This window comes from Pelodiscus sinensis, chromosome 17, assembly GCF_052426305.1.
Source record: "Pelodiscus sinensis isolate ZL-2025 chromosome 17, ASM5242630v1, whole genome shotgun sequence".
In the NCBI taxonomy this organism is placed as follows: Eukaryota; Metazoa; Chordata; order Testudines; family Trionychidae; genus Pelodiscus; species Pelodiscus sinensis.
The window spans coordinates 9,560,696-9,578,621 of NC_143068.1; the positions used below are offsets into that span (position 1 = coordinate 9,560,696).

General features: G+C 47.7%; 1 protein-coding gene across 1 annotated transcript in view; it reads right to left on the reverse strand.

Moving 5' to 3' along the window:
• SLC17A9 (solute carrier family 17 member 9) overlaps positions 1-17,926 on the reverse strand; it is a 43,577-nt gene that overhangs the window by 22,007 nt on the left and 3,644 nt on the right. The window contains exons 2-3 of the mRNA XM_006126190.5: positions 4,897-5,094; positions 2,552-2,691 (exon numbers count right to left, since the gene is read on the reverse strand). Of these exons, the coding sequence (XP_006126252.1) occupies positions 2,552-2,691; positions 4,897-5,094 (338 nt within the window). The remainder of the gene's footprint in view (positions 1-2,551; positions 2,692-4,896; positions 5,095-17,926) is intronic.

The window sequence follows — 17,926 nt, forward strand, 5'->3', positions numbered from 1 at the left end:
AGATAGCATGCAGAGACTTTGCAAAGGAATAGCTCGGCATTGAAACCAACTGCTGCTATGGAGACAGATGTGGAGAGGATGTGAAACTCCCAGGGGAAAGAAGGGAAATTCTAGGATGGGTCGGCTGTTGCAGTGGTTAACACACAGGCTAACGTGTATACGGTTAAAATTGTCATGGATGCTACCTAGTCCTTGATAAATGTCTGGCCCCAAATAATAAACACAGAGTAAAGGAGGAGTACAAAGAAAGACAGAAAAAAAAAGAGTAGACAGGAAAAAAGGCTGTCGCTGACAAGCTCCGTGACCCTGGTAGTTAACGAAAACTGATAGTTCTGTATAAGTAGATGATTTACCCGGCGTTGCTTGGTCTTAACTCAATTAATTTGCGGGTTTTGGAAAATAAAACGAAAATGCCTGTGCTTCACTGAAATCAGTGTTCTGGGGTGGGACTGAGGATGAGAGGTTCAGGACACAGGCTGCCCCAGGGAGAGAGAACTACCCCAACCCCCTCTCACCGCATCAGCTTGGGGCCAGGTGAAAAGCACCTCATCTCTCTGGCTGCTGCAGCGCCAGCGGGCACAGATGGGGGAGTGGTGATGTCCCCCAGCTGGGGCAGGTCCAGGTTCGTCTGCCCCATGCGCTTCCCAGTCAGAGTGAGGAATGCAGCAAACTGTGCGCTTTCCTTGCTCTCTGATGATGGGACACAGCCAGCAATGTCCCCCCTATGAATCTGGGGAGAGCTTCAGACCCTCCGCCCTCCCAAAAGTGCACCTAGGGGTGGGAGACTCAGGTCTGGAGCATTCCCAAATGGTGGGGGCACCCTCAGCCAGTCCCTCTCACTTGCTTGGTGATTCTGTCTCTTCTGTACGGTGTTATGAGGTGCAATCACATTCCAGGCATATCCCATTTTCCTGGCACAACCAAACCCTGACCTTGCTGTAAGTGAGGATAAGAGGAAGCTGCATGCCAAATTTGATGGTCCTAGCTCTTACCATTTCAGAGGAGTTCTTGGACAGACAAACAAACACACAGACAGACAAACTCTCAAATATATAGTCGATGATGTATCAGGCACCCCCTGTTTGTGGAGGGAAAAGCCCAGACAGAAAACCGTGAAAACAACCCAGCATTTCTTATTGATTAACTGGAAAAAGTCACCTGACCAACTTTTGGGTAGCACACACTTGGCGTTTATAGATCCAGGTCCAAGATCCACAAGGGGGAAGAGAAAAACAACCCAAATGATCAGAGCTCAGACGAAAGACCAAAGAAACCTCCCGAAATGCAGGTGCTTTGAAGCATGTTTACCATTTCAGAGAGAGGCAGAGAGATGAAAGCTTCCTAGCGTGATGGCACCATTCTCATCATAGATGTCTTTCTCCATGGGCCCCATTCGGTAGCCTCTCTGCACCCAGCTGTAGTAAGTTGAGGGCCAGTAATATGGAGTCAGCAGGCCTAAGACCTGCAACATGGAAACAGCAACAGGCCTGCAATCTAGTGAGCAAGACTTTGGTTCAGTAACAGGAGCCAAGAAAGAGGCCCTATTGATAATTGTGTGATTGTGTAAGTTAGGTCGAGCATGGAAGGACACAGGGAGGCACTGGGTACAGACTGTGAGCCAAAGGGGAGTAATGGAACATCTTAATAAGAAATGTCTTGGTACAAAAACTCCCTAAAAACTAATGCACATACCGACCTAGGTTCAGGACCAGGTCAGAATTGACGGCATGAAGGATAGTAAGTAAGCCCCCCTTCCATAAGGTGAGGGGTGGTAACTAGGCAACAGAGGGTGGTAACCTGGTACGTAAAGAAATGATGTAAGTTGTTTGTACCTGTCTATAAAAGGACACCGCAGAGGGTGCTCTCCAGCCGACCTTGCGGGGGCGCACTAGGCACCTGAATGGCAGATGTCATTGCCTAAGCTTACAGAATGCACAGTAGCTTCACTTTGACTAACTGCTGTTAATATCTGATATATGGCAATAGGCCTGCCCGGTGTTGGTAGGGCATAGTGTCAACGCAGGCCATAGTGCCCAGTGGTGAAACATTGTACTGATCTCTGTTACCAACTGGTAGAGCTTCGCATTTGACAATAAACCTGCTCGACTGATTTCAAACCTTGCCTGCATCTGTCGTTTCCGGGGCGTCTCAGAGATCTCCTGTGTTGACCCAAGTGCACGGGGTCTAACACTCTAGATAAAGGGAGTATCGATTGTTACGCAAGCAGCCGAAAGTTTATCACCAACAGAGTAGAGGTCCTGTCTGGAGCACGCCAGGACAACCCTGACCAGACGACGCTGACACTGACAGTCCAGACCACCGAAGGTACTGAGGTACGAAAACACCGAGGTACAACACCAGCCACACAAGGTTTTATAATCAGAGTTCCCAACATGGGGTCAGCTCCAAAACAGAAGCTCACTCTAACCCCTGGCCCTGCAATTTATGCATTGCAATGATGCCTTTCATTCGAATCCAGCCTACAAGGCGTTTCAGTAGAAGCAGGTTCCCAGGAGAACGGAACGAACGCACGCACCATCCTGCGTCTCACCTTGCAGCAGTCCCATGAGGAATCGGGCGATGGTCATGAAAAGCAGGTGGGCAGAACTGATGTAGGTGAACAGGGGAGTGACCGCGGTGACGAAGCCCCAGGCAGATGCAGAGAGGAGGAGGACTTTTTCTCCTCCGATCCTGAAAGATAAGCAAGAATGACGCAAGAGGGGACTGTGGGTAGGGGATAGGGTGGGCGCAAGGACTAGGAACCAGGACTTCAGGGTTCTTTTCCCAGGTGTTTGATAAGGAATGTCAGCCAGGCCTGCCCATCTGACCGTCCCACCCCACTAAGGCTTTCAGGGATGGCAGGGAGCTGTGCAAAGTAGAGCCTTTCCCATTGCCCCTGGGGTCATCTCTGCACAGCATGGGTATGTCTAGACTACATGGCTCTGTTGACGGAGCCATGTAAAATAGCTTACTCAGCACAGTCAAAGAAGCGGGGATTTAAATAATCCCCGGTTCATTAAAATAAACATGGCTGCCGCGCTGTGCCGACGATCAGCTGATCTGGCACAGCGCGGCAGTCTAGATGCAGCGCGGTCGACAAAGGCTTCCCTTCTCGACCGATCCACGTCTAGACTGCCGCGCTGTGCTGGATCAGCTGATCATCAGTACAGCATGGCGGCCATTTTTATTTTAATGAACCGGGGATTATTTAAATCCCCACTTCTTTGACTATGCCAAGTAAACTATTTTACATGGCTCCGTCGACGGAGCCATGTAGTCTAGACATACCCCATGTGTCCTGTGCCCTCAAGCAGCAGCAGAACATGGCATCATTCCTACCATTTACCTACACACCTGAGAGGCCCTAGAATGCCTTGGGAGTGAAGGGTACCCAAAGGAAAGACCCATCTGCTCCCCAACTGCAGCAGACAATGGGGATGAGTGACTGACCACAGGCATATTCAGACTGTTGGGGAAAGTGGGGCCCCACTCCTGTCCACATAGTTACAACCTTAGTGATGTGAGGGCAGCCGCAGGCGGGGGCGGCAGCGTTGTACAATTTTTGGTGGTGCCCAGAACAACCCCTCGTGTGGATGCACACAATTATAAAAGTGCCTTATGTATGCCTAGCTTATTCCTTTTTCTATACAGGAGTAAGTAGTACTAGTATAAACTAGGGATGTAACAGAGGAACCATTTAAATGGTTAATCGATAAGAATTATCCTATCAGTTACCATAACGGTTACATGTTGGCTCCCAGCCCTGCTCCTGGGGAGATGGCTGCCCCCACCCCCCGCCCCGTATCAGAGCCTGTAGCATGGGGTGGCAGCTGGATCCCTGGGAGCGGGACTGAGAGCCAGGAGTGAGACAACAGCGTGAGGGGGCAGCTGGCTCCGCAGGAGCAGAAGCAGCAGACAGGAGCTAGTACACATCAGAAGCCAGCTTAAAATCTGGTTTCTTATGTGCACCGGTTCCCGGGGAGCCAGCTGCTGCCCCACACTGTGTGCTCTGCAGTATAAAGCTTATGCTGAGGAGCCCGCAGCCAGCTCCCCAAGAGTGGGGCCGGCAACCAGGAACTGGCTCCCAGCATGCACTGGCTGCCCGTTCTGTTCCTGTAGCAGTTACACAATTACCTAATTAACCACTTTCAAACATTCCTAGTATAAATGCCTATTGATATAACTGTCCAGAGTAGCAGGGGCTATGCAGCTTGAACTATGCCAGTATAGTATAAAGCACTACACTTTTGCATGTAGGTAATTCCTAAACTGAACTTGGGCCACAGCCCAGCAAAGCACCTGTGTAACTTTGAGGCTTCATCTACACCACACCCTGGATCAATGCTCAAATCAATCCACCGGTGGTCAATTTAGCGGGTCTAGCGAAGACGTGAAAATCGATTGCAGATCGCTCTCCCATCAACCCTGTTACTCTGCCCAGGTTGAGAAGAGTAAGAGAAGTCGAAGAGAGAATTTCTCCCAGCATAGAGCTCGTAGTAACTTGACTTAAGGCATATTGACTCCAGCTACATTATTCACATAGCTTGGAGTTGCATAGCTTATGTCGACTTCCTGCGGTCGTGTAGATGTAGCCTAAGATCAGTACCAACTTAGAAATCAATGGGAACCACTCACATACATAAATTGAGGCACATTCTTCAGTGTTCTGCTGGACCAGAACCATAGGGCCTGATCCAAAACGTACTGAAGTCAATGGGAAAACTCCCGCTGACTCCAGTTGACTTTGGATCCGGTGTTTTTGCTATAGAGATGAATACATCACAGGTGGCTTAGCAGTCCTCACTCCTGTGGGGTGGAGGTTGGGGACAAGGCAACTTTGCCATAAATTGTTATTGCAAGACCCGAGCGAGGGATAATAGAAGAGCGTTGTGGTACCGATCACTGAGGTGCCCTCCGATGACCTGGGTTAAGCAGTAGCCCCAGAAGAAGCTGCTCAGAACAATGCCGGACTGTTTCTTGTCCCAGTCGAAGTGACGGCTCATGGCCACAGCACAGATAGGCATGGACACCCTGGCACAGTAGAGCAAACACGTCCCAAGCAGTAACATCCCAGTCCAGATTCGAGATTCAGGCCTGCGAGGAGGAAGAAAGAGATGGGGAACAAACAAGCGTGAATACAAACCGGTTTTGGATTCAGCTCACACAATGCGGCCGCGCAGGTCGGGCAGGTTTCCCGGAGTGCTTTCACAAGCCCGGCAAGTCTGTCTTTAAAGAGCTGAATGTCACAGCAATGCCAGCGTCGCGCCCTGTCACTTCATGCTGCTTTGATCAGAGCTGTGACACAACGAGTGATGGTGGGCTTTGTCGCCGCGTCTACAATGAAAGCACCGCTGTGGGAGTGCTGTAAAGTGGATGCACGCCCATGGCTGGGGTGCTGGAAGGGCGCTCTAGGGAGGTGAAAGGTTAACTGGTTAACCAGTAAGCCTCACTCTAAATGGGTAATGCTTACAGGCAGCTCCCGTCTGCGGTAGGCCCAGCCTGGACTCCCCCCACCACAGGTTACACGCTGGCTCCCTGGGAGCAGAGTTGGCAGCTCTTGCTGGCTTCGCTGCGTTGGCAAAGCCTCCTCGGCAGTGTTCCCTGTAAGCTGAGCGCTTGGGTGCCCACTCAGAAGAGATTCAGGCACCTCCCAGCAGATTAACAAAGTGCCCACAGTTGCCCACACACAGCATCATGTGTTTCTATTGGTGGTGCACATCTGCACATATTTTGGTGCACATAACAAAATTTATTCTGCACATGGATGGAAAAATTAGGGGGAACATTGCTCCTGGGGAGGCTTTGTTGTGGGCACTTATTTAAGCTTTATACTGCAGAGCTTTCAGCGTGTAACCATGTAATTGATAGGATTTTTAGTGGTTACACGCTTACCTTTTTAAATGATTTTTTACATCCCTATTGTAAACCGTCTCCTCGAGGAAGTGGCTAACAGCACTCGTGCCCATTTACATGAGTGCTCTACAGCACTTCAACTTGCTGTGCTTAGAAGGGTGTTTTTTCACACCCCTGAGCCAGAAAGTTGTATCACAGTAAAATGGCCATTTAGACTTAACCTGGATATTTAAATTGCAATCTTTAGGTTTCAGATGTATGTTGCCCTACAGATTAAGGCACAGGTCACTGTACTGCTCACGCATTGTCCTTGTTTGGAAGAACTGTTGCTGCTGTTTTTATAAACAAACAGATTAATAATTATTCTTTTTTTAAATATAAACACAAATGAAAGGTCAGTGTAACAGGTTGGCCACATTTGCCCAAGGCACTTCACCTTGGTAGTCAGTGTCAATTAGACTGAGAAAGGGCTAAGTGAGTCCTACTGACTCACAGAGGCCTATGGTTTGCTACTGCCCAAATATAAGGGAAGTAGAAGGAGCTTTCTACAAAGAGAGGATCTAAGGTGTGAGCTGATCTACCCAGGAGGAGGATCCCTAAGAAAAGGCAAGGCCACAAAGGTTTGAGCTGAACTTTATTCATATATTATTTAGGGATGTAATCGTGTAGTCGATTAACCAATTATCCGATAAGCAAAAGCATAAAGGTTAATGCTATAGACTACCCACATTTCCCTCCACCCTCCCCCCAGACAGGGGCTGCTGCCACCCTGCGCTGCTTACTCTGTATCAGAAGCAGAAGCACAGGGCAACAGAAATTCAGTCTGCGAGGGGAGCTGGTTTTTAAACTGGCTCTCCTCGTGAACCAGCTCCCACCTGGCACCCCACACAGAGTGGCAGGGCACTCCTCAGGAGTGGAGCTGGAGTGCACTGGCTACCAGCCCCACCTCCGGGGACTATAGAATAGTCGACTAACCGATAAGAATTCATGAGGTTACTCGACTATTCAATTAACCGATATTTAACATCCCTAATATTATTGCTAGGTTTTGAATTAAGAAAATCAAATCCCAGGGAGAAGATGGAATACCAGTGTTTCCCAATTATTTGGCCAAGGAACCCTTTTCAGCCTGAAAAGAATTTCAAGGAACCGCTACGGTTGCCAAGGTAAAATTTGTTAAGGAAAAAAAAAAAAAAAAAAAAAAAACGCTGAGTCCCACCGCAAAAAGGCTCTGTCTCTTTAAGGGGAGGTGAGGGAGTGCCAAGTTCTCATGGAACCCTTACTTTCGCTTTGCAGAACCCCGGGGTTCCACGGAGCACCAATTGGAAAACACCGGAATAGACTGTACAGGATGCACACTGTGTTTGAGAGCAGGGAATGGCTCCCTACTTCAAGTCTTGCAAACAATTCTGCCGTAAAGACAAATGTTCTGCCACAAATGTAGGGCCTGATTTTGAAAGGGTACCACATATGCACCGGTGCTGTGTTGAGCCCTGCTGAACTTTAGCATGGATGCATTCGCCCTCCCGTACACTGTACATTCCAGAACAAGGGCCTTAGTGATTGGGAAATGAACTATTATTTATTTTTTATTATTATAGCTGAGGTCAGGGCTCCCTATGCTAGGTGCTGTACACATGTATGACAAAGAGGCAGTCCTGACCACGGAATACATGGAATCCTGGCACTAACCCGCTGCACTTTCCATTCTCCTTTAGCCATCTTTTGTACAGAAAATGACTCTTTTTTCAGTAGAGTTAATTCTGATAGATGTGGGACCCCAGCTCTCCCAATATAACATAAGTCCATTTACAAACATGTCAAAGGGCCCTGTCGCTGAGGAGATAGCGCACGAGTGGTAAAAACAAGCCAGGCTGCTGTGCCCGTTAGAAATTAGTCTATTATCCTCTCCTGAATGGTAGGGCAAGTGGGACAATGCCAAGTGTTAGCAGGAAGCAGAAGGGACTCTTCATCCTGCGCTTTCGAGCTTCCCCTCCTCTCCTTTCTCACATACGATAACTAACTCAAAAATTACACATCCTGGACTGACGAATAATTAACCACAATTCATCTTGCCTGGCTGATTTAGCAAACAGCGATGGGGACAATGCTCTTAAAACGCCCTTCCAAGGTTATGTTAAATGGAGACACTGCAGCACTGGAAGTTTAATTCCCTCCTAAGCCAAATATGATCCTTTTTTTTTTCAACTGCAAATAGAAACACTCCTCTTTCCAGCCTCCCCCACCGTCCCCGCTGCTCCGGTGTTACTTGGGAACTCTCAGCCGGAAGCAGCCCGGACCTCACTTTGTTTTCCGTCGTCAGCTGGTCCCAATAAAAATGAAAATGCAGCTGTATAAAGTTTGAACCTGTGGACTGACGGAAGAAGGGTGGCGGAGTCAGGCTGGGTGTATCAAACATGATGCTTTTGACCCTCCTTCTTTTAATGTGTGACATTCAGTGTTATGAAATGTTTGCTATATTTTTTCTGCTCTTCCTTAGGACAGAAAAGAGACCTGTTGCCTCTTGCTAGGCATCTTGTAGGATCCTCTAGGGCTGGGCAAAGGGGATGTGAGATGCTAACATGCTGAGGCAGTACACAGGAGCAAATAAGTGTGTGGCGGTACAAGGCAAGCGAGACTCAAGCCTACTAAGTTCACTTGTTCTTTATAATATTGCTTTACACCGCCTGCAGTCCTTTGAGAGGCAGGCTCAGACCCTCTAAGGAAATGTAAAGGAAACTTTGAATCAGAATCAATATTTTTTTGCTGGAAGAAGATCCCACCTCCCAGCCCTTGACTTCAATGAAATGTAGGAGCCTAAATAGCTTTGGGGATCTGTTTGCAGTGTTGTTGGAGCTGTGCTGGTCCCTGGATGTCAAAAAGACATGGTGACTGAGGTAACATCTTTTACTGAACCAAATTCTGTTGGTAGAAGAGACAAACTTTCAAGCTTCATCGAGCTCCTCTGCAGGTCTGGGGAAGCTACCCACAGTGTCTGAGATTGGATACACATAAGTTTGGACAGATTGTTAAGCATGTGAGGTCCGTGAACGCTGAAAGAGCCCACGTACATGAAGTGGGCAATTAAGGATTAGTAGGCAGAGTTGTTACAAATTGTTCCAATGAGCCATAAAACCAGTCCATGGTTCTGAGTGGCTCGCAGGGTTAGGCATTTCAGTTCTCAGGCTCATCTTTCGCAAGTTCCCTTGGAGGATAAGGACAGAAAGGTCAGACGCAGAGTTATTGATCGCTTTGGGAAAAGCATTTGCCTATGGGGGAGAGGCTACTCTCGACTTTTATCATTTTTCCATGTGAGTTCATTCAAGCACATAGTAACAGTTTGGGCCAAAGTCCCTATGCTCTATGCAAGTGTGCACAGAAACACACATGGGCGGCCAAGTACGTTAGGTGCAAATGGCCTAACCCAAACTCAGAGTGGTCAATGGATATGTTCCCTTGACTCCAGCAGCGGTAAGGGGATTGTCTCAAATCAATACAGTATCATTCTGACACCTGCAACAGTGGTGTCAATGATTTCACCAGGCAGTGGAGTCAGGCCAGGATGTTGACAGGGAGTGCCCCGGTCTAGAGAGATATGAATGTTTGTTCCTCAACAGGCTGACATGTGGCTTAACTCATACTTCCCTGTTAGGCATGTCTCTTCTTCATGCAGTGGTCACCAACCAGTCAATCAGAATCTTCTGGTCGATCTCGGAGCCTGTGACAGGTGATCCTGACTGGTTTGGCCAAGAGACTGTCATCAAGGGCAGGCACTTCAGCTGCCCCTCCCCCCACTGCTCTGCATCTCCTGCCCTTTGCTTTGGAGCTGTCCCCTCAGGAGCTGCAGCGGAGGGAGAGAGAGGTGCTGATGTCAAGGTGCCCCCTCCCACTCTGTATCCTTTCTCCACAGACCAGAGAGGGGACACAACTGGACTTAGGATGGAGTTTGCTGGCTGCTTAGGATGGAGTTTGCTGGGAGTGGTGCAGGGCCAGGGCCAGGGCAGGAGTGAGTGTGCCTTAGCCCCACTGCACCACCACCCAGGAGCCACCTGAGGTAAGCAGGGCCCAGCTAGAGCTCACATCCCAAATCCTACCCCAGTCACGAACCCTCCTCCTGCACCCCAAACCCCTGCCCTTGCCCCAAGCACCCCTGCATCCAAACACCCTGCCAGAGCCTGCACCTAGAACCCCCCTCTGGCACCTCAACGGCCTGCCCCAAGCTCAGCTCAGAGCCCCCCCTCACGCTCCAAATCCCTTAATCCAGGGGTTCTCAAACTTGTGATACCACAACCCCCCTCTCAGTTGCTCGCGACCCCCCTCTAAGTTGTTTGCAATCCCCCTCTAAGTTGCTCGTGACCCCCCCGGGGGGTCAAGACCCACAGTTTGAGAAATGCTGCCTTAATCCAAGACCAGAGCCTGCACCCCAACCCTCTGCCTCAGCTTGGTGATAGAGAGGGAGCATGGGAGAGGGAGGGAAATGTAGCGAGCAGGGGACAAGGCCTCAGAAAAGGGGCATAAAGGAGGTAGGGCAAGAGCATTGGGGTGTGAGGTAGATCTCGGATTGCATTTATATTCAAAAAGTGATCTCGTGCTTCAAACAGTTGGAGACCCCTGTCTTAGAGTAACTGGGTGGCTTCACCACACAGAATCCGGGTCCCCTGCCTTCTTTATCCCAGCGCAAAATGTGTTCCCTTGGAACACTCTGCACTCGCACTCTGTAGGATCATGGCCTACAGCATTTTAACTAAGAGCAGGAGAAAAGAGGAAAATGAAAGAGAGAAAAAAGACACCGATGTCTAATGCACTAGAATGGGATCCAAGAACGTTGGTTCAATTTCCAACTGTGTCACAGATCCTTTATGTCCCCTTTGTCAAGAGAATTAATCTCTCAGATTCCTATGGAGAATAATAATCCTGCCTTTGTCTGTCTTTGTGTTTTTGGATGGTAAGCGTTTTGGGACAGGGACCATCTCTAATTGTATGGTGGTGTAGTGCTTTGCATAATGGTACCCTAATCTTATCTGCCATCTTTAGGCTCTGTCCACTGTAATAAAAATAATAAATAATTTACAGAAATAACAAGAAGGGGTTATCAGAACACAGTCCCCAGCTGGTTTTTTACCAAGTTTCTATAGAAATTTTCCAAAACCTTTAGTTATTAATCCTTTTTTTCCCCTTGGAGGTGGCAGATTATTTCACGCAGCCTGAATATTCTCTTTGATAGCAATTCTGTTCCACAGGTTGAACCTCTCTAAGTCCAGCACCCTGACCAGTGCTGAACCAGAGAATTTGCCAGACCCAAGGGCTGTGTCTACACTGGCATGAATTTCCGGAAATGCTTAAAACGGAATACTATTCCGTTTTCAGTTTTTCCGGAAAAGGAGCGTCTACATTGGCAGGCTGCTTTTCCGGAAAAGCCCTTTTTCTGGAAAAGCGTCGGTGGCCAATGTAGATGCGCTTTTCTGGAAAAGAGCCCCGATCGCCATTTTCGCGATCGGGGCTTTTTTCCGGAAAAGACTACTGGGCTGTCTACACTGGCCCTTTTCTGGAACAGTGTTCCGGAATAAGGAATTATGCCCGAGCGGGAGCAGAATCGTTTTTCCGGAATAGCGGCTGATTTTGTACAGTAGAGCATCGTTGCTATTCCGGAAATTTAAGGGCCAGTATAGACAGCTCGCAGCTTATTCCGGAAAAGCGGCTGATTTTCCGGAATAAGTGGCCCAGTGTAGACACAACCCAGGAGATCAATATTGTCTAGCAGCATTACCAACACTTCCACTGCTTACTGGACTCTTGGAAGACATTTAGGCATTAATTACAGTTAAACAAGAGCACACAACACAGAGCCAGGGCTGGTGTATGTAAACAAACTTTATGGGACCATGGGAAACTTGGCCACACCCTTGATAAGTAGATATCTGGCTAACTGAAATCATGCCAGATGTTGCCGGACCAGAGTGCTGGATTAGAGAGGTTCAACCTGTATTGCATTTATTGTTTTGATTTTTTTAATGTGCAGCTGTAGATATAAAGCACAAACCAAGTTGAGAAGTATACAGAAGACTTAAAAACAGTACAAGCTTCTTGAGCAGCATTTCTAGCCAGAAAATCCACCCAAACAATATTGTGTCACATATAAATGCTAGCTGTACACATCCACACCAAATTATTGAAAGAATTAATCCTGTGCAAAGATCCTGATGTGCTTACCTCATAGGAAAGAGCCTTAGATGCGGAAGCATTTTTCCCTAATTATAGTTATCATTGTAACTGCAGATGAGACATGGTTCTGCCTAGTTCAAAACAACAACAACATACGAGGCTATGAGGAAATTCTCTACAGGCCTGAGGAGGGGAGCAATATACCCTCTCTCAAGAACTAAATAGTAATAAATGAATAAAACATTATTTTGCATGCCTACAGCACTCTCCCTCTGAGAAGCTAAATGTGCTTGCCTGGGTGAGCTAGATGAACACAATGGTCCCGTTTGGCCTTAAAGTCTATGATATGTTAATAAATTCCACCTAAGAACCTCCCTCAAAGTGAGAAAACAAAATCTGCCTATTACCGATATGGAAACTGAGTCACAAAAACAAGTCTAAGTGACTTGCTCAGTGTTCCACATGGCAGCCTCCAACTTGGGAATGAACCGGTTTTCTGACTCCCAGGCATAAGAACGGCCATACTGCGTCAGACCAAAGGTCCATCTAGCCCAGTATCCTATCTTCCAAGAGTGGCCAATGCCAGGAAACCTCATAGGGAAAGAACAGAACAGGGAATTATCAAGTGATACCACCCCTGTCACCCATTCCCAGCTTCTGACAAACAGAGGTTAGGGACACCATTCCTACCCATCCTTGCTAATAGCCACTGATGGACCTATCCTCTACAAATTTATCTGGCTCTTTTTTGAACCCTGTTAAAATCTTGGTCTTCACAAAATCCTCTAGCAAGGAGTTCCACAGATTGACTTTGTGTGGCATGTAGAAATACTTCCTTTTGCTTGTTTTAAACTTGCGACCTAGTCCTAAAGCTTTGTTGAGTTTTTAGTCCCAGTCTGTCTTCAGGAGCCTATTGGGTGCTCTCCACTCTCTTCAGAGACTTGGGATCAAGAGCTGATCCTGCTGATCAGAGGCTAGGAGTGCTGGAGAGACAATATTGTCCTCAGCTGTCCCATGGGGTGCTCCAATCTCCATACTTCAGGGGTTCTCAAACTAAGAATCATTACTTCTCAGGGAGTCATGAGGTTATTACAGGGGACTTGCGAGCTGTCAGCCTCCACCCCAAACGCTGCTTCACCACTAGCATTGTTTAAAGTTAAAATGTTTTTAATTTATAAAGGGTGGGGGGGGGGGGGGTTGCACTCAGAGGCTTGCTACATGAAAGAGGTCACCAATGCAGAAGTTTGATAAGCAAGTCTAGCAGCTGTCCCCCAGCAAAAGAAGTGGATATAGGTGACCTATATATAGGATATAGGAACTGAACACGTATCAGCTCTGCCCCTCTTCCCTTACCTGTACAAAAACTTCCCAACAACTCCCAAACTTCACAGGAAATCATAAAGATAAATAGAAACCGGCAGTTCCATCCCTTTCCCTCAGTGTCTGTGTGTGATGGGGAAGTGCACCCCACCAAGATAGCAATCTTTGTTTTACCAATCTTTAGCCCACACTGGGACACACCTATCTTTAGTTCCTGTGTTTGAGCCACATTAATGCACATAGGCTTAGGTCTGGTTTGTTTATTCCAACTACCTTCCATTCAGACAGCCCTATCTGATGACCTTGTTTTTTCTTCTTGTAGCTCCATGTCTCTATAAAAGCACTCAGATTGCTGAGGCCAGATCTACACTAAAACAAATCAAGAGACGTAACTGCAGCTACGGTACTTATGTAGCTGGAGTTGATGTACCTTGTTTCGAATTTCCCTGCTGTCCCCACAGTGGAAGGCCAATGGAAGCAAAGGCTCCTGTCAGCTTCCCTTACTCCTTGCAGAAGCAGGATTACTGGACCTGACGAGGAAGAGCTCTCTGAGTTTGATTTAGGGAGTCTTAACTAGACTCACTAAATTGAACTCCAGAAGATCGAACACAGCGGCATCGATCTTATGTTTAATGAAGACATGGCCTCACTCTTCACTGCAGCTCAGCTCTGAAGCATCCTTAGGTAGCAATGCCTTAGGAATCCTGAGCTCACTTGACCTGAATAGCTCAGGTGAAAGCAAACATCACTCTCTACATTTCTGTGACCAGTTGAGGACAATTATACCTAATTTCCGAGGATGCTGCCGAGCTCCAAAAGGCAAAATAAATAAATAGCCCAAAGCCAAGGGGAAGCGAAGCCAACGGGAAGCCAGCAGCATAGTGTTCCTTTATTTTCAATGTGTTTTCACCCTGGAGGAATTTCTCTAGTAGCTCCCACAGAGCAAATATTTGTTCAACTTCATTTCCCTTGACTCAGGCATTACCCCTTTCCCTCAATGCGTGGTTCTGTCAACAGGCGCTTCAGCTGACTTGTCAGATGGATTCACTGGAGCTCAAGCTACCATGAGAGTTTAGTGTATGCTGCTCCTCAGGCTGCAATGAGGATTGTTGTAGGTGTACTTATTTGAAGGAAGCAGCAGGTTAGTGCTCAGACCACAAAGCTAAAAACAGTCTCATCCAAATACAGGGCCAGTAGCCCCCGATGTTTGTTGATGTTTTTCTAAAGAGAGTTTCCGGTGACAGGAAAAATAGGTTCAGAGTCTGGTTCCTGTTAATGCTGCTTTTTGTGGCTCCTGATAGGAGGTAAACCTGAGCTCTCGTGATTCTACAATGGAGCATGGACCAGAGCTGCCCTGTCTCCTTGAGGAATCCATCCCAGTGTCTCTGCGGCTCAGCTTCTTTCTCTTTATAAAAGGGAAGCAGATGCTCTCTTCATCCCTGGTAAAGTGTAGGGTGACCGTGGGAGGCTGGTGTCTGCCCATGTGTTGTCACGCCCCTCATACATGTCTTCACAGGGACGACAGCGCCTGGCTGCAGGTTTTCACTGAGCAGACACTCGCCAGAGGGTCCTCTTCCCTGTGCTGCTGTCTCAGAACCCGAGGGTTGTGTCTAGACTGGCCAGTTTTTCCGGAAAATCAGCCGCTTTTCCGGAAAAACTTGCCAGCTGTCTACACTGGCCGCTTGAATCTCCGGAAAAGCACTGACGATCTCATGGAAGATCGTCAGTGATTTTCCGGAAATACTATGCTGCTCCCGTTTGGGCAAAAGTCTTTTTCCGAAAGACTTTTGCGCAAAAGGGCCAGTGTAAACAGCACAGTAGTGTTTTCCACAAAAAAGCCCCGATCGCGAAAATGGCGATCGGGGCTTTTTTGTGGAAAACCGCGTTTAGATTGGCCACGGACGCTTTTCCGCAAAAAGTGCTTTTGCGGAAAAGCATCTGGCCAATCTAGACGTGCTTTTCCGAAAATGCTTTTAACGGAAAACTGGCCTGGTGCCAGGCGGCAGCTGCTCTTGGGGGGGGGGGGAATCACCTGGTTCCACGTAGCATGGCAGCCACTCCCGGATTTCTCTGCCCCCAGGTCACTGGCCCAGCAGGCTGCCCCCTGCCATACCAGCTCTCCTCCCAGCAGCTTTCAACCTCTGCAGCTGGGTCTCTCGGGTCCAACATCTGTAGGACCACATATGTTGCCGGACCAGAGATCCCCAGATGAGAGAGGTTCAACCTGTACTCTGTTCAGTGTCTATTCCTGGCTGGCCCATAGGCAGTCATAACACGATTAATAATCAATTGTCAAGAGACAATCCTTCCACCCCTTCCCCCAAGATTGCAATGTGTCCTACACAAGCTGACACCTTATGATCTACAGCTATCAAAGGTAGCTTTGATTTTTCAAATCTATCAGCTAATGACCAACTAGAATGACCTATGGGAGAGAGGTTATTTTCCACTCTAGGAAGACAGTTTGTTTATTTCATGCATCTCTCCTGCCATAGTTGGCCACAAGTACCGTTTAGCAAGAGCAGGTTTGTATCCATTCCCTCTTTCCATTTCTTGCTTTGGGCAGAATATAGATGGAATTTGATTCTAGCCAGTAGTAGGAGCAGAAAATCACTGTTAAAACAGTGTGGAAGAGGTGGAAAGGTGCAGGCGTAATCATACACAGACATGCTGGACACTGAAACAGAGACATCACTCTTGACAATCCTGATTAATCACACCTGGCAGATGGCTTTTTGATTAAAGATCCTCAAATAATGGGGGCTTAGCAAGTATGTTATTTAACAAGATGAGTGTCTCGTACAGTAAAATAAACTAAGGGGGCTTGCATTGTGACAACCAAAAAGCTGTGAGCAGAACACTTTTCAGTGTAATCCATGGGATTGGGCACAAGCCTAGCAGACAATGACTAGGGGCCAGATTTTGGCCTCTACCACAGCTCCTCTGCATATAGCAACTGCTCTAGTTTATTCCATGGGTCTCACTGGCCCCATGTGTAGCTCAGAATCTAGGAGGCGCACGGCCCTCAAACACTGTTGAGTTTTCTGTGCTACACCATCCAAGGGGCACAGCCCAGAATCTGCCCCATACACTCAGCATTCTGACCCTAGATCCACCAGTGACTTTGCACATACTCTTGGGTAAGGCCTTTCATTTCTCTATACTGTAGAGTAGTTTCCCATCTGTATATGGGGAGTGTGTGTATGATTATATTTACATATGTCCTGGGGGCCCTTGCTTATAGAGTACTTTGATATCTATGAATGAAAAGTGCTCTCCAAGTGCTAGGTGTAATTAATTAATGTATTATTGTTATAAAAGGACATCCTTTTCCTGTGCAGCCTTAATGAGAATTTTTTGAATTTTGTTCCTTGTAAGAGAAGGGATTGTTTGGGATAACCGAACCACTAGCAAGTTCCCTGAAAGTTTAGGGAACTTGTACCCACCTGTAGAGGGTAGGATAATACGTATGAGAAAACCAATAGAAGGGGAAATGAAAACTGAGCTGAAGGGAAGGAGAACAAAGGGGGAAGCAGAATAAACGCGAGAGAACAAAGAGAAAAAAACCCAAACATTCAGTGATAAGTGGTTATCTATCTAGGGGGCATGGAGGATCTGGAATGCTGCCTGGCCTTTCTTTTGTTTCACTATGAAAATAGATTCTCTGTAATTTCTCCATATGGATAAATCTTTGTTTCAGTGACAACAGCTCATTAGTTTGAATGAGGTCCATCTGGAAATATTGATATTTATGTCTATTATTTTAAATATATAATTGATTCAAAAGCATCCATCAGGGCACACAGTTAGCTTATATAACTACATTAACCTGCCACTCACCTGCTGCGTGACCTGTATTTCCCTTCCCTTTCTTTGACTGTCTTGTTCTGGGGGGCAGTGACTGTATCTCTCTGTATGCATGTGTGATGCATAACACCATAGGGCTCTGACACAGCTGCAGCCTGGGTGTGCGTCCGCAGTACAAATGATAAGCTTATTGCAATGGTCTTCAACTTTTTTAAGCACAAGATCGCTTTTTGAATTGAAGTGCAATCCGATATCTACTTCGCACCCAAATGCTCTTGCCCCACCTCCTTTGTGACCCTTCTCTGAGGCCCTGCTCACTCCATCCTCCCTCACTATCACCAGACTGAAACAGAGGGTTGGGGTGCAGGCTCTGGTCTTGGATTAAGTCATTTGGAGTGTGAGAGAAGCTCTGAGCTGAGTTTGGGGCAGGCCGTTGGGGAGCCAGAGGGGAGTTCTAGGTGCAGGCTCTGGAAGGGTGTTTGGATGCAGGGGTGCTTGGGCTAGGGCAGGGGTTTGGGGTGCAGGAGGAGGGTTCGTGACTGGGGTAGTGATTTGGGATGTGAGCTCCAGCTGGGCCCTGCTTACCTCAGGTGGCTCCTGGGTGGTGGTGCAGTGAGGCTAAGGTAGGCACATCCCTGCCCTGGCCCTGGCTCTGGCCCTGGCCCTGCACCACTCCCAAAAGCAACCAGCAAACTCCATCCTAAGCCCTATTGTGCCCCCTCTCTGCTCTGTGGAGATAGGATACAAAATGGGAGGGGCCACCTTGACATCAGCACCCCCTTCT